The sequence below is a fragment of the Hirundo rustica genome, chromosome 7, assembly GCF_015227805.2.
Source record: "Hirundo rustica isolate bHirRus1 chromosome 7, bHirRus1.pri.v3, whole genome shotgun sequence".
NCBI lineage: Eukaryota > Metazoa > Chordata > Aves > Passeriformes > Hirundinidae > Hirundo > Hirundo rustica.
The window spans coordinates 33,759,823-33,786,475 of NC_053456.1; the positions used below are offsets into that span (position 1 = coordinate 33,759,823).

The 26,653-nt window shown below is 42.0% G+C and overlaps 2 protein-coding genes across 4 annotated transcripts in view; both read right to left on the reverse strand.

Annotated features, from left to right (window-relative positions):
- KANSL1L (KAT8 regulatory NSL complex subunit 1 like) overlaps positions 1–7,714 on the reverse strand; it is a 62,233-nt gene extending 54,519 nt beyond the window's left edge. For all 3 annotated transcript variants that reach the window (XR_005701593.2, XM_040068931.2, XM_040068930.2), the window contains exons 1-2: positions 7,654–7,714; positions 363–1,480 (exon numbers count right to left, since the gene is read on the reverse strand). Coding sequence is in view for 2 of the 3 variants with exons in the window: in XM_040068931.2 (XP_039924865.1) it covers positions 363–1,450 (1,088 nt within the window). In the remaining variant the exon portion in view is untranslated. The remainder of the gene's footprint in view (positions 1–362; positions 1,481–7,653) is intronic.
- Positions 7,715–8,199: 485 nt separating this feature from the next.
- Positions 8,200–25,869, reverse strand: ACADL (acyl-CoA dehydrogenase long chain). The gene is made up of 11 exons (XM_040070095.2): positions 25,711–25,869; positions 24,051–24,212; positions 21,400–21,537; positions 19,219–19,383; positions 18,298–18,364; positions 16,918–17,082; positions 16,181–16,282; positions 14,231–14,344; positions 12,208–12,335; positions 10,211–10,297; positions 8,200–8,855 (listed from the first exon to the last, which is right to left on the reverse strand). Exons 1-11 carry the CDS (start codon positions 25,782–25,784, stop codon positions 8,762–8,764), a joined length of 1,296 nt encoding a protein of 431 aa, XP_039926029.1. The 5' UTR covers positions 25,785–25,869; the 3' UTR covers positions 8,200–8,761.
- Between the last annotated feature and the right edge of the window lie 784 nt (positions 25,870–26,653).

Here is a 26,653-nt window from a genome sequence, read left to right on the forward strand (position 1 = left end):
ACTAATTCCTAATAACTCCAGAGTAAAATTAAAATTACTTTCATTCTGACCCCAAGTATTTACACCTATCACTATTTGATTTACAGCACCATTAGAGTATTAGCAGTATTGATGTAATGCAAACTGATAGAGTGGAGTACAAACTCTAGTTCTCTTCAATCTAGTAAAGCAACTGCTCCTTAAATGCATTAATCAGAAGTTCTTACTTTTTACCCAAGTTCACGCTGTCAGTCTTGCTGATTTCAGTAAGACTATCTATTGAGCAAGGTTACTCACATAAGATGGAATCTGTAGGTCTAGACCCTTCCATCCTGATTTACAAGTAAGAAGCACATGAGTCTAAGCAGGAATTTAACACTTACGCTTCCACTGTTGTTCTTACAGTCTGTTCCTCACCATCTTCATCTGAGCTGCTACAAGTTGCATCAGAGTCCAGGTCCTTCTCCACGCGAGACAGCAGCCCTCCAGTAGAAAGTGCAAAGCCACGGATTTCACCTGGTGCAATGCTAACTCCGTTCTGTACATCCACACTCAAACTACTCTCGGAAGTAGTTGTGTTGTTTTCTGCCCAACCTTCAGTGCGTCTGAGGGAGCTATTGCCCAAAAATCGAGCTGGCTCATGGAAAACCTTCATTCTCTGAAGCTGATGTTTCACAAAGCATTTCAGCTGCTGATCACAGTGTTTGATAACGTGCTTTGCCAGGAGCATTTGTAAACGCTTCTGAGTTCTTTTGGCGCGACTGATTTCCATTTGTTGCTTAGTGACGCACTGGAGTAAGCGAGCATACACCTCCTCCTGGGGGCAGCTCAAAATCCCTTCTGAAGGCCCATGAAGAATTTGGTGTAATAAATCACCTTTTATTGTTTCAGTGCAGACTTCCAAAGTCCTACCCAAAACCCCATTCTTCTTGTACCATTTACCATTTAAAAGTTGCATTTCTTCTGCATTACCGGATTCAGTTACACTTGAACCTGAAACTCTCTGCATTCCTGCCAAGTTCGGAGATGTGGTCTCTGAAAATGCTGCTCCTTTGACCTGTTGCTCAGGTTCTGAACGACTAATATGACCAAATGATGTGTCAGCACCATTAGGTAATGACTTTCGCATCTTGGAGCAGCCAGGCTCTCCTGCTTTCGTTTGCTTACCAGTTTTGTTGCTAAAAGCAGAATTTGTACTCATCAACAAAACAGACTGATAGCACTTGGAGGATGGTGGGGGACCAAAATGCTGCACACTGAAGATATCATTCCTGAGGTTGGACTCAGCAGTGGGGAACCCCAGGACTGAGCAAGTAATCTGTGCGATGGAGTCCTCTTTTATCTTCTCTTCCACTGCTCTGGAATTTTCCATGCACAAAGCTGTATCAGACTCCATAGCTCTAGAGGACAAAGAAGGTGACAAGTGGATACCATGACCTTTTGTTGTTGCCTCTCTGAGGGCTGGTGTCATTATAGCTATGGCAGGTAGTTTACAGCAAACCTGAAAATAACATGGGCCATGTAAATTTTCTCATTGTCATAACACAGTACAAATACAACAACTCTGTTAGACATTTCATTCTTTCAATGTCTATAAAACTCTATAAAAAAATTACGTTATCTAAAGAACACAGACTATGTTGCCTCCCAAGTCAAACAAGAGCACTCTTTCTGTTTTTTTCTTTATTTCATTCAGAGGCTGTTCCATGTGCAATGAAAGACTTCAGATCTCAGGGGAATAACTGTTCATACCTCATTTCATTTTTGATTCTATCAGTCTGAGGAATAAGACCCAAAAATCTCAGGTCTGTCATGTAACCTTGCCCAAACTGAAAAACATGACCTTGAGCAATGTGACTGGCACTACTGCAAGAAACATATTTACTGTAAATCTATATAAAGTAAGCATTTGACTAATTATTATATATTCTTATAAATACACATCAGAAACCAATCAACAATGCTAATGCTTTCAAAACAGAAAACTCAAAAGTTCTGAAGTTTCCTACCAAAAAAGAACTCTTTCCAGTGCCTTTGTATACCACTCTTTTTTCATCAGGCACTGTCTGCGTAATACATACAGATTATTTTTCATAACAAATTGAGAAAAGACAGTTCTCCTTGACAGATCCTTTAGCTTGTGGCTTGACAATTAACAAAGTGTTCCCAGACTTTGGGATCAAAAGATCAATGTCAACCTTCACCCCTTCTTATCCGCAGCTATGCTGCCAAGTCCTACTGTATCTATTCCATGCAGGAATCACTTGCACAGTACTTACAGCTTTGTTTAGGAGATGCTTAAATTAACCCAATGAATGATTTAATTGAACATGGCCTGCAGAAGCCTGAAAGGTAAGTTCCTGTCAGCTCTTCATTAAGAAACTAGAGACAAAACCAGAAACCAGTTTTCTGGTTTCTAAGAGAGCAGTAGCAAAAGTGAGTGCAGCACAGTAATGCCACAGTAAATTTTGCTGAACCATGTACTAGCTGAGCAGCACTTCCACTGCCCTCCTTTTAATGTCTCCACTTTCCCTGATCTCCACAGCAACTGCTTAGCTCAGCAATTTTCAATGCACAGATCCCATAAGGGGTCAATGATTCCAAGACTGACACATATGGATCTTAAGAAAAGATCTGTCTGAAGCCTTAGCTTGTTTATAACTACAGGTTTTTTATGCTGAAGGTGCAAACACTAAAATGAGATGTGGAAACCTAGGGATCTGAGAAATACCAGTTTGGATACTTGCTCCTTAACCCTCAAAACATGAAGCAAAACCATAGAGAGCCACATGCTCCAGTACTGCCTTACCACACTCTGTATGCTCTATTCACCTTTCATTGTTCCATCATGTGTAGTTCATCCATGAGGTTTTCACCTCTGTACATCACCCTCCCAGCATCACTGGGACCAGGTTTGGTGGTCCTACTGCTAATCGTAGGTGATACCATTAAAACCCCCAGGATTTTAACCTTTATAAATAAGCCAATAACTTCAGCCTAAAGTGGAGCTCAGCACAAAGTCCCCCCAGTGGACAGCTTTTCAGGAAGACACCCATTCTAGGATTAGACAGAGAAATGCACTGTTGAGAAATGGAGCCCCAAATCCTAAAGGCTCTGGTGACTCAGCAATGCTCTCAGCACCCGGCTGACTTGTGTCTTTCCTCTTGTAAAAGCTAGCAGGCCTACAAATTTGTAAATCCAAAGGAGTATGAATTCAGATACCAATGCTCCTAATATAATGCAAATAACTACAGCAAGTCAGAGCAATTGTGCATGACTGAAATATAGTGAGAACTGAACAGTTCCTCTGTGGAGTTAATATGAGCTTAGGAGTCCTTGTGTTTGACCTCTCCCTGAGAATTCCAAGACGTTCTCCAAGAAGAGCACCATCAGCCTGGTATCTACATGCACCTAGCAATGTATTTATAACTGTTCCAACTTTAGCATCCACCTCCCTTAGTCTGAGTGGTTTAACAGGCACAGGTTGCTGCTCCTGAAACCCAGGAAACATTCACACACAGTGGAGCTGTTCAAACAAAAACGTAGTTTGGAGATGTGGATCACATACCTGTATGAAGATGGAGGTTATTCAAAGAACTGTCAGCACAAAACTTTATAGTGCTGTGTTTTAGCATACATTCCCTCAAATACCACATACCCTTTTGATAGTTTCAAATTTCCAAAATCACAATGACTACCAATTTATTTTTTTTTTTTTTTTCTATCTGGGGGAACTTCCTTTTAACTCTTTTAAGGGAAAAAGGGGAAGAAATCAAAGTACCCTCATAAGGAACACAAACATGGAACTAAATGTGACAAGTCACAAACTAATTTAGAGGGTCTGACCAAGTAAGCTTAAACTACAATGTAGCTAAAAAAATAAGCAAATTGCTTTTGAAGAGGGAAATCCCTTAATTAACCCCTTACCCAGCAACTTGGAAATTTCATACAAAGTTTCTGCCCTAAAGACAGTGTGAGACACGTGTGCTCACCTCACTACAGAGACATCAAAAAGGACTTACAAAAGCTGGTACTGCCAGGGTCCAGCCCTTGGCACTTCTCCAAGAAGTTCACACACACACACACACACACACACACACACACAAGAACATCATAGGTACAGCAGCAAAACAAAGTATCAGCTGCAAAAAAATATAAACAAACTTTAGTACAAGTACTTGGCTTGACAAAAGTTACACAATTTACATTTTTACACATTTTATTTCATTTTGGCAGAAAGCTGCAAAAATTATTTCATTACACCCATACTGAAAGTGAGTTTGCAGAGCAAAACCTACTATTCTCAAGGGGGGGAAAAATAAAGGCAAACAGGGAGAGAAGACAAGTACTGCAAAATGGTATACTGGAAGAGTATTTTCATTTTGGGAAAAGCTTTTCTGTCATAGGTAAACCATTTCACAGATTTTATTATTATTATTATTATGGTGTATTATTTGAGGTTTCAAAACCAGAACAGCTGAAATTCTGCTAAACTGGCACTTTGCTTTTCATCTACTGAATAAACACTCCACTTGAAAGACTAAAAAGTACTGTAAAAAGAAAACTTGGCATTAAATAAGTACTGGGGAAGGGAAGAAACAAGTACCAGACATACACAGTAAATCAACTTTAAACAAATGTTTAAAGTGACTCTATGCTTATCCTCCCCTAATGCCTTAATTACCCTGGAGGATCTAGCTGGGAATTGCAGTTTACCACAGCCCGACCTGAGCCCTGCTCCCTTCCAACACTGCAGCTACAGGTTCCTAATCCCTCAGTGACTCAGGCTCCTCTACCTCTGCTGATTTCTTTGTCCTCCCTTAACACTTTTTCGTTATACCCTTTCCCTACCAGGCTTACTTCAACAGAATTTCCCTAAATCCTGTAACTAGTGTCTTCATGTTGGTGATTAGCAGCACCCTATTGAAAGAAACACAAGGAAACCCAGCCACAACCCAGCACAAAGGGTGGCATGCCCTCCCTTCCCAGCTTTTGTTTACAGTCCTTTCACTTTTTGACTCTTCTCCCCCTTGCATAACACTATCACTTTGGTTACACAACACTGCAGACAGTGTTCTGGGGGATTTTTGCTTGGGGGGAGGATCACTTTGTCTTTTAGTGGATTTTTTTTATTTGTGATCTTTTCGTTTCCAATGACAATAAAACTCTACTTGCATGAGGCTTTGTAAGGCTCCTCTGTAGCAGCTTTCTCTCCTTGTAAATTGAGTAATCTTTCCTCCTCATAAACACCTGAAATTTTCTTCTTAACAATGAGATTCCTCAAGACCAGGAGGAGATTTTTACGTTTATTATTTCTTTTCCTTATGAAACTCAGAAGCCTACAAACAACATTTTAAATTAATATGGCTGTTTCCAGTTTATTCAGAGATTAACAGTGTTTCAGATAAGCCAACTTCCATTGCTTATTCCTTGCCTACACAGCATTTCAAAAGCAAAGCAAAGCCCCTGACAGCAGCCAGCCTCTGGTGAAACATCCAAAATTAATCTCAGCAAGAATGCCCAAAAATACTGTATTTCAACCTGTTTTAAGGCCTCTCAGAGACAGCCTGCAGAGGAAAGGGCAGCTACAAAAGCAAGTATCAACACAACTGCCAAAACCTGGTTTCCTACAGCTTTGTGCAGTTTGTCCTGTAATCCCCAGCTCCTCCCAGGCAGCCTTCCTGATAATCACTGGACAAAAATAAAATGCTCTGGCAGCCAGGCACTACTGCAGCACTGCCTCAGCCGAGTGCAGCAGACAGGACCTGCCCCTGGGCAGCTTCTTCAAGCCCTGCCTGGCGGGAAGTATCCCTCGGGCTTTAACTATTGCTCCCAATTTTTGGAAAACCTACGGGATCATAGTGATTTCTAAGAATAGCAAGAACGGCTCAATAGCACAGTCTGCATTTTCTCACAGAATAGTCTGCAGCAACGACCATAAAAAAGATATTGGTCCCACTGGGCATGTCCTGGTTAGCAGTATGAAAGAAAAAGGAAAGAAGCCCATATTTAACACACCTGGGACCAGCCTTTAAGAGTGAAGGAAAAAAAAAAATCCTTTCAGTAGGCAGCTTTTGTTTTCACTTCAAAAGCAGACCAGTTACTCGTGATGTTTATTTAAGCATTCTAGTATTTTGTTCTATTAATAGATTGGAAAAAAACCCATAAACCCAAACAGGATTATGTCTCCATATTCGGCAGCACTCACTGTGCAGGCACAACTATCCAGACAAAACTGCAACTCCAGTGTTTTGTACACCCTAGAAGATAGAAGCACAAATTCCTCCTACTTGGAAAAAAAAACAAACCCACCAAAAAACAGCACAACACCCACCCCCCACATCCCTCTTTGAACACTAAGAGATCTCCATTTAAGACAGACCACCCAAAGTTCAATCATAAAAAACATCATAAAGGAGGCACTTCAAGTGGAACTCATTAGCATTAATTTATGATAAAATCCATGACTCATTAAAATCTCTGAACGGGTTTGTTTTCCTCCTTGTTCAGATTTGCTTCTGAACAGGGAATTGATATAAATTCCAAGTTTACTACCACATCATCAACTAATTCTTGTTCAGTCTATAACAACATATTTGCAAAGCAACAGCTTTAGTAATTTTTAATATATGCTAAATGCCTTTTGTAGTACAACAGATGCCCCTGTAAGTAGGTCATATATATGTCTCTAACATAAATATCTGCAATACTTTTTGATAACTTTCATTGTAAAGTCTGTATCAACATTTCAGTGACACTTCTGAATTTCAGCCTTTGAAGAGAGTGCTACAAAACCTGGTCTTAACTGAGACTCACTCAGCTCTTAAGACACTAAATAAGATGACTAGAGTTTAAGCTCCTCAAAATATTCCCCAGGATTTCAAACCATGGACCAATAGAGCAGGAGAGTCCTAAGGCACAGACTGCTTTCTGAGCTGGTACATCAATCAGGCTTTATCCAGGGTAATTTTTAGTATTTCCTTTTTATTAAAAGAAGCACAAAAAGGAAGCATTTACCCTTTGACAAAAGGCATACTTCAATAATTTGGATTTTTTATTTATTTGGCTCACATTGCAAATTGGAAACTGACAATACCCAATTTTAATTTGCTTCCTATTAGAGAGGGGTAGGTACGGAATACCTCAGTCACTGCTACATTTTTGGGGAGAGAGATACTTCATTTTGCAAGCAGGAAGCTTGAAGAAAGCGGATGGAAACACTAGCTCAGGAGCATAGAGTAACTCAAGGCAGGTTGCGAGACCTGGCTATGTGAGCTGCTCCCCAGAGCTTAGCTAACAACTTCATCTCGAGCGTCCAGCTCTGTAAGCGGTCCGCAGCGTGGGCAGTCTCACCCGGGGTCACTCCGAGGCAAAGGAATAGGCGGCCGCGGGTAACACGTTGATTACCAGAGGGAAGTTTCCATCCCGTGTTTAAATCCCGGGTGTGACGCGCGGGGCGGGCGCGGAGCGGCCCCGCCCCTGCACGCGCACGGGCCCCGCCTCCGCCTCAGGGCCGCCGGCCCCGCCCCGCCGCGCGCACGGACCGTTACCCCCGCCCCGCCCCCACCCTGCACATGCGCACCCGCCACTCCCGCCGCGGGAACCAACCGCCGCCCGGCCCCTCTGCGCCCCCGCCGCCTCAGGGCGCCCCGCCGCGCCGCGCCCCGCGCTTGCCTCCGCGTCCGGCGGGTTCTCCGCAGCGGCGCCGGCGCCGCCGCCGCCGCCGCCGCCTCGAGCCCGCACAGCACGGCGCCCGCCACCGCTCCCACTGCCGCTCTTGAAGAGTCCGCGCCCAGCTAAAGCGCAGCGCGGCAGGGCGGGGCCTCCCCCGCTCCTCAGGGGGAGGAGCGCGGCCAATCCGGGACGCCGGGGGGGCGTGGCTCGGCCTGGGGGCGTGGCCGCCCACCATTGGCGGGGCCCCGCCTGACGCGAGGACACCGCCCCTCCCCCCAGCCCCCCCCCCGCGCGACGGGGCCGTGAGGGAGAGGAGGGTGCGCCGCCGCGCCCCGCTCCGGACGGGCGCGATCCTTAACGCCCAGCATGGTTAAAGAGCTCCAAAACCCTCACAAACACACACATTCCAAGTAACCATCGCCCATAAAAAGCCCTCAAGCTCACCTGCATCACATTCCCTCCCTCCGAACTCCCCTTCAGCGCCCTGAGGGCACCGAGGAAGAAGCCCCGTTTCCCCGCGGGCTTTGAAGTAACCGCAGACAAGCATGAGATTGCATAGAAATGCTTTATTATGTTTATTTGACCAAAGTAATTAAAATAAGGCATTCTGGGTTAGATGTAAACACAGAGGTCAGCTGCACAGCAGGTGGCTGCCACGCAGTGAGCAGGTGTATGGCAACAACAGCAAGAGTGCCAAGTTCTGCTTCTCAAGGGGAAATATAAACTCAAAGTTATATTAATATTTAATCTTGTTTATTTGTTAAGAATATGTTTTCTCTCGAGATTTGGATTCAACACAATGGGTTCAAGTCTGAAAGACCAAGCTACCCAATATTCTAGAGATAAAACTGTCTTTCACTAATTCAGCTCTTGACACCCAGAGAGCTATTCCATGTTGTACAAAGACATTTAAATTTTAAGTTCATTAAATATTATATATCCTGTATGTGAGCACACTGTCATTACTAACATGTGCTTTAAGTGTCACTTCCTTTGAAGAACGTAATACAGCACATTTCTTTTACTTACATTCTGATGCCTGATTTTGTGCCATTTATTAATATAGAAAAGGATTCTGAAAGACTCTGCAAAGTAGAAAGCATCTGCCCTACTTGTCACTGACAATGTCTCTGGCAATAAGTTCCTTCATTATTTCATTGGTACCACCATAGATTGGCTGAACACGGGCATCCACAAAAGCTCTGTGGGAAGAAAAAAACCAGAACAAACAAGGAAATATTACAAACAACGCCTCAGAATGAACATGCAATCAAAAAACAGAGTGTTTTATCTTTAGAGATCCCTCTTTTCAAAGCATACTCTTCCCACTAATGAAGTAGTTCTTATTTTCTAAGAGGCTTCAACCACCCTAGAATATTACAACTTTCCAGGATGCTGTGTGCCAACCAGGAACTGGGTCAGTGTCTCCTCCCTGCTTGTTTATAGTGTGAAGTCTCCACTGTTGCCTCTCATTAAACAAAAAAATAAAGCCCTATAAACCCAGACTCCTGCTACTACTCCATTCCCAATTCTTGTTCCTGATGGCAGCACACAGGACGATGACAGAGCTTTTCCACTTTCATTCCGCTTCACCACACAGAGAGCAGCCCAGGAGCAATGTGGCATTCTCCGGAAATCTACATATTACAGAGATAATAAAACCCTGTGTGGGCAACTGCTGTACACACAGACACGCAGGGGTTCAAGGACACCCCCAACACATTTTCCTTTAATAAGACGGCGCAGATCACTCACAAATTACACTCAATGCAAACACGGAGGAACAAGTTATTTTAAAGGAACATTTCATACTCAATGTATTTAAAATTTTTAAAAAGTCTAAACCTACTCAGTTAAAAAATATAGCTTATGACAACCGCACAGTAGTCCTGTTTTTGCTGCTTCTACTGTCAGATTACCACCTCTTTGATTTTTTTAATAAAAACAGAACCAAAATCTCTACTTAGTGTGTCACATGGCCTGTACACAAACTTCATAGATAATACACAAGATATGTACAAAAGCTCCATAAATGTCTCTAAATTCATAAAGTCAGAAAAAAAAAGGGAACAGCAAATTCCTTTTTCTATGTACAAATCTCTTAGCTTTTTCATTTTAAAAGGTGTAAAAAAGCTGAATGCTGCCAGTTATTCTCTTGATTTGACAACCTGATACTCAGTGGTATCTGATCAAGGTTTTCTTCACCCATATGCATTTAATTTCAGATAAAAAAAAAAGTAGCTCCTCTCATTTCTACTTTTATAGTTTTGCTTCCAATTTTTTTTTTTAATTAATATTTTCTTCTAAAAAACATCTCTTTTGTGGAGGAAAAAAAAAAAAGACAATAATTGCTGAACAGCTTATGAGTTATTTGGAGAACTGAAACAAAGACTTCCTGCAGACATCTGTACATTAGATTCCCTTTCAATTAAACATGATGAGAAAAGGAACAGTAAATCACTACTAACGCTGAACAACTAACAGACAGCTCAAAGGAAGTGTCTCATTTGACTTTGCTGGTAATCTCTCATGATACAATCTGAAATGCTACACTTACTTTGCAATCGGATACTCCCACATGTACCCCCATCCTCCGTGCATTTGTACACACTGAGTAGCTATGCTGTTTTGGAGGTCAGAACACCTGAAACGGCCAAAAGGAAATTTGCTTTTAGAAGGACATTATGTTGCAAGACATTACAAAAGATGAAGATGTGTTAAGAAGACAAAAACATAACATGGTTAGTAAGAAGTAAATACTGTTCAATTTTAATGCATTAAAGGTTTGCTCCCTTTATGGGACAGCTTTCAGAAAAGGAAAGGTTTCAAAACAGACAGGCTTGTTTACCTTTCTCACAGGCCAAGAGAATCCTTTTGTAAAGCAAGCTGATACAGTCTCTTTTCTTCCCAAACCCCTTAGCTTTGTCAGAAATTAACAATAAACCAGGCTTCCCCCCCAGCACTGACATTAGCAACACACTAAAATACTCTTTGAACATAACTATCACCTGGGCATAATTTATTTTCTGCAATAAACTTTCCCAATAGCCTTTTCTGCAACAGCCCTCAATTCTAAAACATACTGTAATTCTCCAACAACATTTGTTGACTGCAAAAATATGGATTTAATAGCAAAAAGAAAAAACTAATTGCACTGGAGACTCAAGCTGTATTTAGAAGACATGAAAAAAACTTTCTAAGCCTACAGCTTACAGTGGCAACATAAGAAATGAAACTGACAAGCCAATTGCTTCTCCTGGAATAATGGCCTTTTCCCCAAACCATCCCTTCATTCATTAAAATCCTTACAGTTCATTATACCAACTGTAATTCTGCAGCAGGGAGTTACTGCAACTGTCTTTCCTAAATATATTCTCAAATTCTTTTAGGTATGTACCGCAACAAAAAACAAACCAAAACAACCCTATAGGCCTTTCTCCAGATATGAAAAAAGAGATGCAGAAACCAGGTTTTTAAATCCAAAAAGCCCTAACTCAAGTCACTGACTATACAAAAAGTTGGAAGGAAAATTCGAGACTAGAGACAATCTTCTAATACATTTGAGAATAAAGCAATTCTACATTCAAGCATTTTCTAGATCATTTAAATGAGTCTTACAGAAGGGTCACAGGGCCCCCACTGAGGAAACAGGAAATCCACAACAAATCATGATGGTAAACAGCTGTGAAAGTGAGGGAGTTTCAAAAGCCTTGCTTAGGGAAATTTGTTGAGGAACCAAGTCTGCATATCTCAGCTGGCATTAGTTGTCCTCCTCCTCCTCCAAACTGAATGCCTTTGCTTCTGTACCTGGTACTGGCAGGTAATCACTGCCAGGAATAGCACTCAAAAAATCCCCTTCCTTCCATTGTAAATATTTCTGCTCATTTCTTCTTTACTTATTTTGAAAAGCCTAAAAACCGTAAGCGTGTCTATCTTCCATAAATTTATTTCCTCGTGTCTCATGTGGGTTTTTTTCTCACATCTTTGCAATAAGCTAGAACTATACAAATTCATGTACCATTACCTTAAGATGTTTCCAGTTGATTTTCTCTGGTAAAACTAAGTAGACATGTAACACCACCAAGTATGGGGTGAGGGAGCAGAAATTCTCGACAATAAAGCACTGTTCAGTCTCAGTTACAGCAACGGCTGTAGCCAAGTATTTCTGCCCAAAACCAGATAGCTTTGAAAACCAACTAGGCCAAACAGCTATTGTTAGGTAACATTTACTAAACAGTATCATTTATACTGGTATCATTAATATCAGTACCAAATACATTAAAATTTGGCTCCAAATATTCAAATTTTGCTTTAAAAAAAACCCAAACCAAGTACATTTTTGTCCAGATACCAATGGAGCATTCGCATTTACTTAAAGATAAAGCAGAGGCTTGATCTTGTTATTATTGGAAGCCTATTTTAAAAGTATGCCTTTATTTTGAAATTGATCTGGTTAAGAAACCCTGGTTTTCAATGTAACTTTGATTTCTGTTGACTACATCATTAGAGTTACGATCATGCAAGTAAAACATCCAGATGACTGTAAGCACCTACCAATACTTTGCCATGGAGGCTGTGGCAGAGTCCAGGCGTTTATCTGCATGCAGCTGCAAACAGTTGTCCATAAAAGCTCGGGCCACACAAATCTGTGTTTTTATTTCAGCCAACTTGTGCTGTATTGTCTTGTTTTGGAAGTGGATAGAGAGGGTAGAGAAAAGAAGTATAATGCAGTTTAAGACTTCAGGTAGAAAATGCAGTATTTTCCACAAAGGATTGCTGTTGGAAATCATTATTTCAAACACTGGCTCTGTACATCAGAAGACACTGTGCTTTCCAGTCAATTATGTATTCACCAGTCTTATTAGACCAAGTTATTGCTCTTTGCTTCTCAAGGTCAATTCAAAACACAAATTTAAGAGAAAAAGCACAAGAGAAAAGGAAAACAAATTCCTAGAAAGCATGTGGCAGGAAGCCCAGAGTCACTCTCGGCTCCCTCTTGTGAGGGAACATCCTTTCACCCTGCAGACCCATGAACTTTCCCAATTAATAACATTTCACCATCTATTTAATGCTTTTTCTATGCATTCTTCAGAGTTTAAGCTACATGCAAAGAGGCTGAAGCAAAAAATAAAAGAAATTTTAGACTATCAGAAATCTTTTCAGCACTGAGCTCTGTCTCATTGGAAAAGAGGTCTAGATAAAAGAGCTAAAATCAATTGTAAGTTTATGTAAAACCAGACCAGGCAGGCATTCAACCACTTTCTTATAATTCTGGTAGGCAGGGGATAAAAACATTACCCAGTAATAAAAATTCTTTCTTATTTCAATTTTAGAAATGTATAATATAAAAAATAATCTTGCCTCTCTTGACAATAAACATACTAGACCAGTGTACTACTACAAGGAAAGAATTCATTTCAAATACTGTAATGTGGCATGACTAAATGAAGTAGCCCAAGGCAGAGTTTTAATTGGAAAAAATTATTTATAATATGCATACTCAAGTCATCAGCAACAAAAAATGGAAATTAAAGAGATATGCAGAAATACATTATTTTGGCAAAAATAATATACTTTATGGAATTTATTGTCCACCTGCTGGTGGCCTAGCCTAAAAAAGGAGATTATTTTTGAGATCTCTGCACAGTGAACTATTACAAATAGGAAGCATCCCCTACCTACATTAAATAAAGTTAAAACATAAGTTTCAGTTCTGGTGCTCTTCACAACTAAAGAGTTTGACAAACAAAGTCTCATAATGTAGAAATGGATTTTTTTGTTGATTATTTCAAAAGTGTATCAAAAAAAGAGGCAGCCAACATCTTTAGCCCATGTGAGTCAGTTCTATCCTATAAACCAAACATGCAGGAGCTTGGCCTCCTCCAGCCCTAACAGTTAATGTCGTTGTCAGGAAAACTGTAGTAGAGCAATCCAGTGGAAAGCAACATCTATTTCATGACTGCAGCTAAAGAGCGTGGGCACAAACATCTCAAAACTCAATTACCTACCCCCACCAGGAGCGAGCTCTGCCCACAAAGCGTGACCCAACAGTTTTACATGCAGTCACACAAACACCCAGACTACTGCTGGCTGAGGAATCTCATTACAGCGCTCATGAAGCGCCTCCACACCGGGCAGCAAGGTCACTGCTGGGAGTCACCTCCTCCAGCAGCCTCCAAAATAATTTTTCTGCAATGTACAGAGGAACAAGCTGCACAGGCAGCCCCCAGGATCTCAGGCACAGACAAACAGGCAGGTGTGATGTACACTGTGATTAGGACTTCTGGCAGTAAAATGTAAGCCTAAGATCATCAAGGGAATTGCTCTTCAGCAGCAGCAAGGAGCCAGTATACTTCCTGCCTACCTATTTCCCTCTCAGGAGCAGCACTGCTGGGAGGTTGCCTACCCAAGTCATAAAACACATACATTAATGCTTTTCCTGGTGCTTTAAAAAATTGTTATTTTTGCATTTCAAAAATGAATAATGTGCATGAAGGCAAAAACCCCACAATCCAAACAGATTCTGTACTAGAATCTGCACTCATATCTATACACAAGCAGATCAGTTCTAACTCACCTGCAAATGTGCAATTGTCTTCCCAAAAGCTTTCCTCTGCTTCACGTAATTCCTTGTTTCTTCAAACATGAATTCACAGCTAGCAAGAGCCATATCAGCAATTAGCAGTCTTTCCTTTTGAAACACAAATTACAGAATCCAGGTGAGCTAGGCCTACATTTCTGTGCATCAGATGCACAATTAGGACACAGATGTTCAGTGCTGTTCATTAAGAGAGTGGGAGCGAAGTCACATAAAATGTCAAACCAGACATACTGCATTAGTGAAATTAATGAGTTGGACAAATGCCTTGCTGCCTAAAGCTCACTTTTAAGTCTTTACTGGTGTAATGCTCCATCACGATGACTCAAAAAATAGCTACAGATTGACCACAGCAATCTTACCGACTGAAAAATTCACATCAGATTCTGTTTCAATTATTGGCTTCCACTGCTCAGTTTAAACAACAACTGTATTTAGCAATTTCAATAGGACAACTCTAGGGGGAAAAAAGCCTACAAAAATTAGCTTGTTTTTCCTTCTTCATTGCATGGTGAAAAGCAAAAACTAAATGCATAATAATTTTCTCTGGCAACATTGAAACAGTCTGATGCATTGCATTGCATTGAACCTGTTCATAAGGACATCTATTTAAAGCAGTAAAAGACTTGCTTCAATCAGGTTAGGAATTTACTCACAGTATGAAATTAAAAAACACGATCCCTACCGTATGAGGTAAATATGTCACAGCTTTGACAAAGCACAGACACATTTTGAAAAACGTCATTGCCTCCTTGTCCTCCAAAATAATTCCAAAACTTCATAAACTGAGTTGTAAACTAGCAAGGTATTTTGGCAGCTAAACAATTTCTTTACTTTGTTATTATGAACAGAGTTCCATGTAACTTTAATATGCTCCTACCTGCAGAAGAACTAGAACAGCAGGGCTTGTTTCTTGAAAGAGAATGCTAAATGAATCAGAGATGTCCAAACTATACTTAATTTACTAAGCAAGATGCTTCCATACAAGAAGTACCCAAGAAATCTGTGGTCTGCTCTTTTTAATACACTGCCCTCAGGTTTTTCAATAGCTGGGTTGTTAATTAAGAGACCTGCCTTTGAGCTGGTGGGATATCAACACTTCCAGCAATGCCCAAAGAAGTCTACACCTAGCACTGTGTGCTTCAGTTAAAAATCAGCAACACCTACAGAACATTGCACACAAGACTGGCAGAGACTGGAAAAGACTGATGTCTCGAGACATGTTGGGATGCACGTGTAGGGTAGGGGGGTGGGCTGTGGGGAGGGGTGCCCTGCTCTGCACACCACAGCCCCCAGCCCAGCCCCAGAGCATCTGCCAGCTGTGGCACACTGCAGGCAGTGCACCAGCCTTGCCTAAGCCAGCTCCTGAGTGGCCAAGTGACCATAGTCCCATCCAGGGGGAGGGCCAGGGTGGCTCTGGGGTTTAAAAGGCTGACCACCAAGGGGAGGTTGTCTTGATCCTATCAGCCCCTTGGAGTATCTACCTCATCATCACTGGAACTCAGGAGCTGGTAGTTGTATCTGTGTTGTTCTGTATTTTTTCCATCTTTCTCCCTTTCTTCTTCTAATTCTCTTTTCATGGAGCATTTTGGGTAATGTAACATCAGATAGGTTTAAAGGTTGCTAAGTTAAACAGACTAAGTTAATGCTAACCTAAGTGTTTTGTGTTAACTGGATGTTGTACTACATCCTTTGTCAAAGTTCCTTGATTTTCTATATTCTGCCAGTAAACTTGTGTAATTTTGACCTCCTGAGAATATCTGGTCGCTGTTTCTCTAGAGATCTTAACCCATAGAAATGTTTGGGGGTTTTACAAAAGCATCCCTCTTCAGCAACCCAGTACACCACAATAACATGAACTTCAGGACTAATGACAAAAACTGCCTCTGTATTCTCCCTGCAGACAGCAAACACTCACATTCCTTTTACCTGAGGGAGCTCTGCCATCAGATAGTAGAAGCCTTTGTTCTCTTTTCCAAGCAAGGCACTGGCTGGTAACCGCACATCTTCAAAAAACAGCTCTGCTGTGTCCTAAGAGGATTTGAAATGCAACAGTTGAGAGTCTGACATTCTCATCCCGTTAAACTATTTTTTCCCTATCATTTTCTTGCTGTTGTACACTTTAATGTGAAATCCCAGATTAAGCCTGGAAGGATCCTCCAGAAGTCATCTAGCTTACACCCTACTCAGAGCAGCTCCAGAAAAACAATCAGCTGAGGGCCTTGTCTAGTTAAGCTTGCCAAAGCTCAAAGGATGAAGGCTCCAGGACCTCTTTCAGGCCCTGTGCAAGTATCCAATCATTTTCCTGGTGGACTTTTTTTCCTAATACCCACTAAGAATTTTCCATAATGTAACTTGTCTCCTTCACCACTCTCCCTTTCACTCTGCTCCTCAAAGAAGGATCAGGCCCCACCATCTCTATAGCTAAATCAGTAAGATCCTGTTCCTCCAGGCTTCTTCAGAGCAAATGCATCCAGCTTCCTCATATCACATCCATCAGACTTCCACAGGCAAAATCAGGATACATATGTTGCATTTTTGTGCTCTGAAGTCTAACAATTAGAACAGAACCACAGCTCCATCTTACATTTATTTAGCAGTTGCCAGGCATTAAGTGGGTTTAGACTTTCTCCAAGTCTACTGCATTAGAGGTTGTATGAACTCACTTGAGCTTTCAGGCCAATTTTGTTCAGTTTGCGTCCTTTGATGAAACCTTTTGTTCCATTTTCCACCAGAAAAAGGCTGATCCCATGAGCAGGGGATCGAGCCTGCCGGTCTGTAACTGCAACCACGATCACAACGTCGCTCATCCAACCATTAGTGATGAACACCTGTAAAAAAAGGCAACTTAGAATAAAGCAAGGTGGACAGAGGTTAGAAAAGATCACCAAGCAGCAGCAAGTAAAATTACACTGACACTTTCAAAAGTGAACTGAAAGGCAGGGTTCAAGCTTTTGGTATTAAGTTTTGGAATAAGGCAGACATTAATTTGAGAAGTATTTTGTGGGGCTGAAGTGTGAAGAATGCACAGATCTGTTTCTTTTGTCTGCCCCATGATAAAGAAGGAATACAGTACCAAATGTAGATATTAAATAAACACAGAGGTTCTCTTGTCTAGAAATTAAATTAGTATAGGAGAAAACTCAAAACTATCAACAGCTTCTTGTCACAACTGCTTACTATTACCCTGCAGAACAACTCATGAGTCTGTCAAATGAATCCATCACAAGTCCAGCAAAAGAAAGCTTTCTGTCCTGTTTGGCTTCAAGTGAGTGGCATGAGCACCTTTTTAGCACCTATGCAAATATATCTGCTTGCACACATTCTCACCACTGAAATTCTGCTATGATCAGAAGTCTCTATCAGTACTATGTTATCAGCAGCAGCACAAAAGAAGACAAGACAAGATCAAGACACTTCATAGCTTTCAAAAAAATGGTCTGTTGAACCCACACTCCCACTTCAACACTATTTATGCCTTCTTATTTTTCATTATGGTAATGATTATGGTAATTTTTCATTATGCCACAGCTTGACAACACAGTGAGAGCATCTGAGGCATCTGTTTTGATTTTTTGCTAACAAGACCAGCAAGCTCCTGAATTAAGATTCCACAGCTTGCATTGTGGCAACACAAGTTTTTACTCAGGCCACAGAAGATTTCACAGCAGTAGTGTATATATTTTATTGTTAAACATCAGTACTAAGAACCATACTACTCATACTACACAACATTTTCCCCCTTCCTTCACAGTTTAAGGGAAAATAAGCCTTTTAATTGGCTTATTTTAAAGCCACAAAAAAAAGCTCTATACAAACCCTCTCAAAAATCAGTTTGTAAATTGCCTGCAACAGACATATCTCAAGACCAATTAAAAAAAAAAGTAACTGGAACAAAAAACCCCACCTACAACATAATCCACACAAAAAACCCAAACCAAAAGTAAAACGACGGGGAGATGCTGAGAACAGTGCACATCCTGCTGCATTCAGCTGAGTATTCAGCTCCTAAAGCCTAGGAGCAGTATGTATGTCAGTGCACTTACCTTACTCCCATTAAGAATCCAGTCGCTTCCATCTTTTTTTGCATATGTCCGTATTCCCTGCAAGTCACTACAACAAAATTCAGAAGGTCCTTCAAAAACTGTTCCAGAAGCTGCAATTTGTATCTTGAACTCTATCCAGTACAAAATAAGCTAGATTTTTACACCATCCAGACATGGACTCAGTGAAAGGACAGTGAGACATGGTGAAATAGCCAAGTGTTAACAGAAGCATACTGTGGAAAAGGATGATAAATCTATGCAACCATACAGGAGTATGATGTCCCATTTCCCCACCTCTGCTTGTGGGAGGTGGCGTAATACAAGCACTGACATCAGCAGGTCAGCATCCACTTACACCAGTATGCCTCAGACAACAAATGCCAGATAAAACCACATCCTCTCTCCAAAGGCTCAATCCTAATCAGGAGGCTCTGTGAAAAGCCAGGAGCAACATCTGCCATTTGTAGAAACTTGACACCAACAGGTTTTGAACCTGATGTGTCCCTCTTTTGGAAACTGGCCAGATCAGCAGTGTCTACTCCAAACATGTGCTGGGCAAGGATTAAGAGGAAAGAAAAACAAGGTGGCTCTGTTCTACAGAAAAAGCTAATAGCAAAGCCAAGCCTTCTTTACCAAGGTATGTAACTTCCCACTGACCATGCTTCATGTTGTAAGTATATTCACATGACAAGCAAATTGGTGACTATAAACTCAGACTGCAAAAACAAATGGATTCTGAGCTACTATCCTGAAATGACAAAGCTATAATATAGTAATCTGTAACAGGTTTTTCGAGTCCTACCTATAATGTAGGATAGTCTAGTCCATAAAGTAACTAACCAGGAGGCTCAGAATGTTTTTCACTGATAAATAAACAGACACCAAATAATGCTGAGACCATTGTTTTAGTATTTGGCTTACCTGCCAGCCCCAGGTTCTGTCATGGCAATAGCTCCAATGCACTTGCCTGTAACCATTTGAGGGATAAAGTGTTTAATCTGTTCTTCAGAGCCATAGTTTGCAATGTAGGGCATGACTATATCTGAATGAAGGCTGAACCCTGGGCCTGTACAGTTAACATACATCCTGGAAAAAAAGTGGGAGGGGGAGGTTCAGAAAAAAGTACTACCAAAGACTTCAACACTGAACTTGCACTGTGTCATGGGTTAGTACAGTTTAGTTTTTTAGTTACAGAAGAATGTAGAATGATTTTCCAGGTCAGGACCTGGGAATTGCTTTAGAAAGGACAGGGACTTATCAGAAGGTTAGTTAGAATATCGGCATCTGTTCTGACCACTGAAAATTATTGGCTATGACTTTGGGAAGTAACATATAAAACCCCTTGATTTCTTGTAGGTGGGCCTTTTTCCTTCTTGCCTTTGGCCAGAGAGAGACAGGTAACATCAAGTTGGGCCTGGTGCTCCCCCCTTTTTGGGGGGAGCTGGCCTGAGGCCTGGCCGGATTCCATCGGCTGCCGGGTGGGGGGCAGAGGGAGAAGTTGCTGCTTTACAACAGCTCCTTTCTCCAAACTTCCCTGGAGCAGGGAGAGATCTCTGCTGGGCCCCTGATAAGAGCTATGGGCACCATTTATGCTGAGGCCACCCCGATTTACACCGAGGGGTGGGCCAAGAAGGCATTTATGATCCTGCCTGGGGTTTTTGTGATTCTGGACTGCCCGGGTGCTCTGATCTCTGATGTTTCTGTGTGAGTTCTTCCTCCCTCACCAGTGCCGCCTTGAACATCTAACACCAAAAGTTACAGAGGGAGAGACAAAGACTCTGGGCAGAGTTAACCCTTTCATGGCAACATGGAGCTTCCAGAGCTTGGCCCTTCTCTGAGAGAGAAAAGAAAGGGACAGAGGGAACATAAAGAAGAAAACAGCATGAAGTCAGTAGAGCGAGAGTGAAAAGATTATTAGGACAAGGGTTAAAGAGTTGGTTGTTCCATTCTTATTTGAGCCATGGAAGTGAACTCTATATTTAGATTATTCCCTTAAAACATAGGAAAGATATGCATTTGGGGAGATGATTGTTTTGATTTGTGTGTGGATTTGAGCAAAGGTGTTTGTGATAGACTAAGTAATATTAATCCTATAAGATGCTTGAACAGAGATAGAAATGAGAAACCCTCTGCATCAGTGAGGAAATGAAGAATTCTCTGTACCTTGAAGTGAAGAATCCTTTGCTTTAGAGTTATTCATCTTTAAAAGGTGACACCCCAGTATGCAAAAGCCTAAGACCCATGACCCATAAGCAGCTTGGGAACCTGCTAATGGGAGAAGTCACAAAGGCAGGTTTCTCCGGGCGGTTGTTTTTGTGACAGTTAAGAAACCCACAAGAGAACTGTTCTAAGTTGTCAGTAGGATTCATGACTCTAAGAGAGACTCTTCTCCTAAAGAATTAATGAAAGACTATTGTCAGATAGTGAAACTGACTGAAAATTACAAGTTTTGTCTCTTTATGTTGTTTTTTAAGAAAGTTAACAGTTTGTAAGGGGAGGGAATAGTGGTTTTAGAGTTTCATTCTGTTTTGTTTTCGTTTTTTCCCCCAACTTTCTTTTTCCATTCTTTTAGTGTGTGTTAATAAAACTATTTGTTCAGTTTTAAGGTTGAGCCTGCTTTGTTTTTCTCCTAGTCTCTCTCCCACAGAAAAAGAGTGAGTACTAAGACCAGAATTTAGTGAACATGAAACCACTACATTAATTAGTGTTTCTGCCCTGTTTGTTTAAATTAAAACCATTACACACCATTACAACACAGATCCAATAATGAAGAAAACCCCACTACACAGAAGTCTGAGATCTTCTGGCACTTTTACCATTTTTTATAGAATTTAATTTCACAGCTAAATGGGTACATAACCTACCAGGCTGAAAAAAAAAATAAAAATTCCCCCAAGTCACAAAGCCAGTGTTACTCAAACAATGATCCAGAATACTTAAAACAGGAGGGATTTACATACATGTAGCCTATCCTTTCCACAGGAAAGATAACATCATTTTCTGTAAGCAAATGTAGTCCATAATGAGGATAACTTATGGGAAAAAAATACAGTCACAAACGATATGATCACTGAAATCCTTCCTGAAGCATGCAGTACTCACTGCTCCTCCCAGACGATGGCTGAAGAGAGAATATCCGCTCCGATGCCCCCATGCTTTTCAGCGATGGCAACACCCAGCAGACCCTGCTGTCCAGCCTTCTCCCAGAGCTCCCTGCTCACCTGGCCATCCTTCTCCCATCTGCAAAAGCAACACAAAACCAAGATCACACTCTGAACCCCCCAGGTGCTACTGTTTATCTGTCACGGCTGCTGCTTCACACTGGAACACCAACAGACAGTGTGGAGGTACACAGATAACTGTATGTCACAGCCAAGAAGCAGGGGCTTAATCACAGAGTTTCAGGGGCTTAATCACAGAGTTTGTAATCTTCAAGTCCACAGACGACACTCACATTGCAGGGACACCAACTGTAAAACAGGTTTGGACTCCTGCTTCCAACGTGTAACCTGACAAGATTTCATTAAGACTTGTTATGATTCTTATACCAGACTGGGATTTAGGCAATTTAGCCCCAACCATCTGGATAATTACAGGCAGGTCTTAATCCTCCTAACATTCCATTTACAAATGTACATTTACCCACATAAAAAATTAGTATAATGCATCAGTATCTTTCGTCAAAGACTTCAACTCTACCAATAAAAAATGCTTTATCAGAACCAAATGATACCATATTAGTCAGTTTTGTATAAATGTCTGTCCCTGTGCACCAGTGATACCAGTCTGTATCTTGGTAAATTACTGCTTTAAGGTACTTTCAAGTTTGTGTAAATAGATAGTTGAGGCTTATCTGCTGACAGTTTGCAAATTCTAACATCACAGGAATCACCTCTTCTTGGAAAATTAGAGCCTCTTTATGGGGTTTGCCCACTCAATAAAACATTGGACGGCCATTAACGGTGTCCAGGCTTCCTTTTTTTTAAATGCCTTTTTTTTCCTAATGCCTTAATTTCAAAATTTAATGCCATAATTAATCTAATGCCATAATTTAAAAATTACATGGTAAAGAGATTATATCAGAGACATTCCTCTGATGCACCTGTGTGCAGCAGAGCTATGCCATACCTACAGTTAATCAACTATCTTAGCCTACATATAAAACATGGAATCATGGAATCAAAGAATGGTTTGGATTGGAAGGGACCTTAAAGCTCATCCAGTTCTGACCCCCTTCCATGGACAGGGACACCCTTCACTAGCCCAGGTTGCTCCATGCCCCATCCAACCTGGCCTTGACCACTCCCAGTGATGGGGCAGCCACAGCTTCTCTGGGCAAGCTGTTCCAGTATTTAAGCTGACTAACAGAGCTTCCGCTCCTACACTGGAAATCCTAAATCTCTTTTTACCATCTTTTCTCTCCCCCTAATCCCCACTTTCAGGGACATTCCTGTCTCTACTTCACCCAGCACCAAAGCTTCTCCTCCTCACAATAATCTACAGGTGCATTCAGTGATGCTTTGTCTCTTCACCTCAGATTTGTCTCTTCACCTCAGCCCAGAAAATGAATATACTGTGCCTGAAGCCTCCTTGTTTACTTGAAAGGTGTGAGAACAGCGTGGTTCATCGGCCACTGAAGTGATGCAGGAATACAAGTTCAACTTGATCCAGCCTCCCTAAGAAATTGTTGTGCCAGCAGGACGGCAAATAGGATCATCAGCAACCTCGACAGAGCCAGTACACGTACACAAACCTGCCCTGGAAGCCCTCCCAACACAAAATGAGGGAAAACATCTGATTTTATGGACAGAATATGATCATACAGTGGAAGAGCATACTACTGTAAGATTGTGGTTTGAGGATAAAAAACCAAAACTGTCACCAAACCTGCTGTAAGCCTCCTGCTGCTCATTCCTGCCCCAGAGCCATGATGCTCCACCTACTCAATTGAAGCACCTCAGCTGTTTGTGGATACAAACATCTCATCTAGCAGGGCAATTTCAGAATAAGCCCTTTATCCCTTGCTGTTTTCACTTCAAGTAAGCTAGAAATTGCTTAAGACACTACTACAGCTTGACACTTTTGGTTCAAAAGCATACCCTGAGCTAATTTCTTTCCTATTCACCACTAAAATGTGATTGGATATGACTAAAATAAGGGCTAAAACCACCCTCCAGCTCTAGTTCAGTGGAATTGCAACACTTCTACTCTGTACAGAATATTTCCACAAAAACAAAAAATAAAGAATTTCAAACAAAGATGTTTTGTGCAAGTTTCTTGGTAGTACATAATTCACCGCACCATGCTACATGTACTTGCACGTAGCTACAAAATCTACTGCAAGAGAGACAGTAACACACCATCGAAGCCTTTTTCAGTGACTATTTTCCAATAGTATGGGGACTGAACTATCCTCCAACCCTACCCCAAAAACATCTGTGTCAGTTAATCCTAGAGGCAGGGAAACTTTTGCTGCAACTCTGCAAACTGCATTTGTCTGCTCATGGGCCTAAGCTGAGGATGCCAGATTGCCTACACTGTAGCTCAAAGGATGCATTCAATTCTGATTATGTGTGATTTTCCCTCACGCGTGACTTTCACGGGTTTCTTTTAATTTGGTGAATTTGAAATAGAAAGCTTGTACATGAAAACTAATAACCTTTAGATCCCGTTGTATCAGGAGTAACACCACAAAAAGCTTTTCGGGGAAAAATGAATATGGGCAAAACAAAATGTTCAAGAGGTTATCTTACTCTGCGTGAAAAGGCAGCACTTCTTCCTGAAAGAATTTCCTGGCACTCTCCCTGAAGATATCATGCTCTGATGAGAAGATCCTCCGAGTGCCTATATCAATCAAAGTTTTAGCTGAAGATGGCTCCAGACGCTTTGTGCCATGCTGTTCTGTTTGCAGAGGACTAAAAAAAGACAAATTAATGCATCTGTTAGGACACAGGCACCCTGTTTGCATAACCCTTTTCAAAGGAAGGAAACTCCTGTGTTACTAAATCCAGTTGACATCCCAACTCTGGCACACCATTAGGTCAAAGGATACCCATGACAAGTACAAAGAACTAACATGCACTGCACTCCACTGGACTGTTAATGGAGGTAAAGCAAGGGTGGTTTGTCCTTAACACTTCAAATAAATTAAAAACAATAATAGTACATATTGAGGTAAAAGAATAAAAGTACCCTAATGAAAACATATGTCAAAATGAAAGAACGCTTCAACAAAAACAAACAAACAAACAACCCCCTAAAACAGTGGTAAAAAGAAACCACACAAGGAGGTATAATTATGAAATAAGAAAGAAGGGGGTATAACACTTTTGAAGGGGTTTGGAACATCAAGGATGACATACTACTTTAAGGCTGAAATGAAAATTCCCTTCTCATACTTGTGTGTTGGATTCTTTGACTTGCTTTTATTGTATTACCATGAAACATCAGAAATTTCAAACACAGAGCTGGGAACATGGAAAAGGCATTCACTTTTCTTCTCTCAAACTATCTTGTTAATCTCTCAGTTCCTCTGCACATCAACTGTGTGTAGTCCTACAGAACTCAGCTGAGCCTATGCTTATTTACTCTGCTATAGAGACAAAAGTCTTTATTTACTACCACATGTAGTTACTCAGGCTCTGCCAGTGCAATAATCCCCTTGAAACACAGACCCTACTTATTTCCAACAATATTTGGGAAAAAGTGATACAGCAACTTGCTTGTTGAGTATTTTGTACCCTCAAAGTAGACACACAGTGACTCTCTCAAAAGCTCCACCTTATTTTTAAAGCTGTTTAAGATCATGTTGAGTTTTATTTAAACCCAACCTTTTGTTTGTTTGTTTGTTTTGTTTTTCTGTTTAAATTGTGGCTCACGCATCACTCAGGGAAGGGCCTGGCTGCTCCCTTACCCTCCACCACAGTCCTGGCAAAGACAGCTCGAAGGTCTGAGAAGCTGCGATCCCACTCCTGCCTTTCCGCTCCCGAGCGCTGCTGCCACGGGGGAACGCGGTGCCCGGGCAAGGTCGCGCCCGGCTGTCACCGGCTGACAGCACGGCACTCGCTGCCGCCGGGAAGTGGAGCAAAGGTCGGGATATCACGGGGATGGATGCGCCGGGGCTCCCGGGGCTCGCCAAGCTCCGGCTGCCTCCTGCGATGGGGGCACGGCCACGCACATACAGGGCCCGTAACGCTACATGTATACAGACCGCACGCATCCACATCCTCCAAACACACGCGGAGGCGCGTACACACATCCACAGAGAACGGACGGCACACAGACAGCCCCTAGCAGGTGGGCGAAGATATTCACCGCGCTATTCAGGGAACACAAGCCCAGGGGCGCTCATCCTCCCTCACGGATGGGTGCGTTCCGCCCCCAGCGCTGCCCACCAAGGCCGGTGCCGCTCACCTGGGCTGGGCGGAGAAGGGCCGGGAGCCGGCGGCCCGCAGGAGGCCTCGCAGGCGGAGCAGCCGCGTCGCCATCTTACGGGACAGGGCGGGACGGGGCCGGAGCCCCGTGAGCTACCGCTGCGCCCGCCTACCCGCGGCTGCAAACCTCTTCCGGGCTGGGGGCGGGAGTACGGTGAAAACAGCGGGATAATTAATAATTTTCTAGTGTAGCTTTGCAGTCGCGTCATGGAGTGGAGCAAAGGTGACAGCCGGACGAAGTGCGCTGAAGGCGGCTCGTGTGGTGGCACCCGGTGTGAAGGACGACCCTGCGAGCCACGGCTCCATCCTCCTCCTTCCGGGCCCTCCGGAAAGGAGCTGTCAGCACTCCGGGGCGGCATGGCGGGAACCTGAGCCCTCTCCCCTGAGGGCTGCCCCTCACGGGGCCTTTTCGCCATTTTGCCTTCGCGGGCCCGGCCCTCCTGGTGTCAATGGGTTTGGATGTGCAGAACCTGCCCACCAAAATAATTTAGCACGGGGGGGTTTTTTGTATGTGTGTGGTTTTGTTTGTTGGTTTGGTTTTTTTTTTTTGTGGTTGTTGTTTTTGTTTGTTGGGGGAGGTTGGTGTGTGGTTTTTTATTATTATTTTGTGTGTTTTTCTTTCTTTTTTTTTTTTTTTTGGGTTCTGGTTCTCTAAATTAGGTGGTTTACGATTATCGTGTCTAGAGGTTTTCCAAGCCATGGAGATGTTGCTTTGAGTGTTACTCATCGCACAGCACGAATTCACACACTGGGGCAAGGAATTTTCTATGGTTTTTTTTTTTCATTCTAGTTTGCATAAAGTAGGAAGCTAGGTGGTAACGCACAAAAGGCTAGTTCCCCATTCATGTAAGGTTTACTCTAATAGACTTTACACTAATAGACTTTAACAGACAAAGGCATACATTTTATTACATAGGCTCATT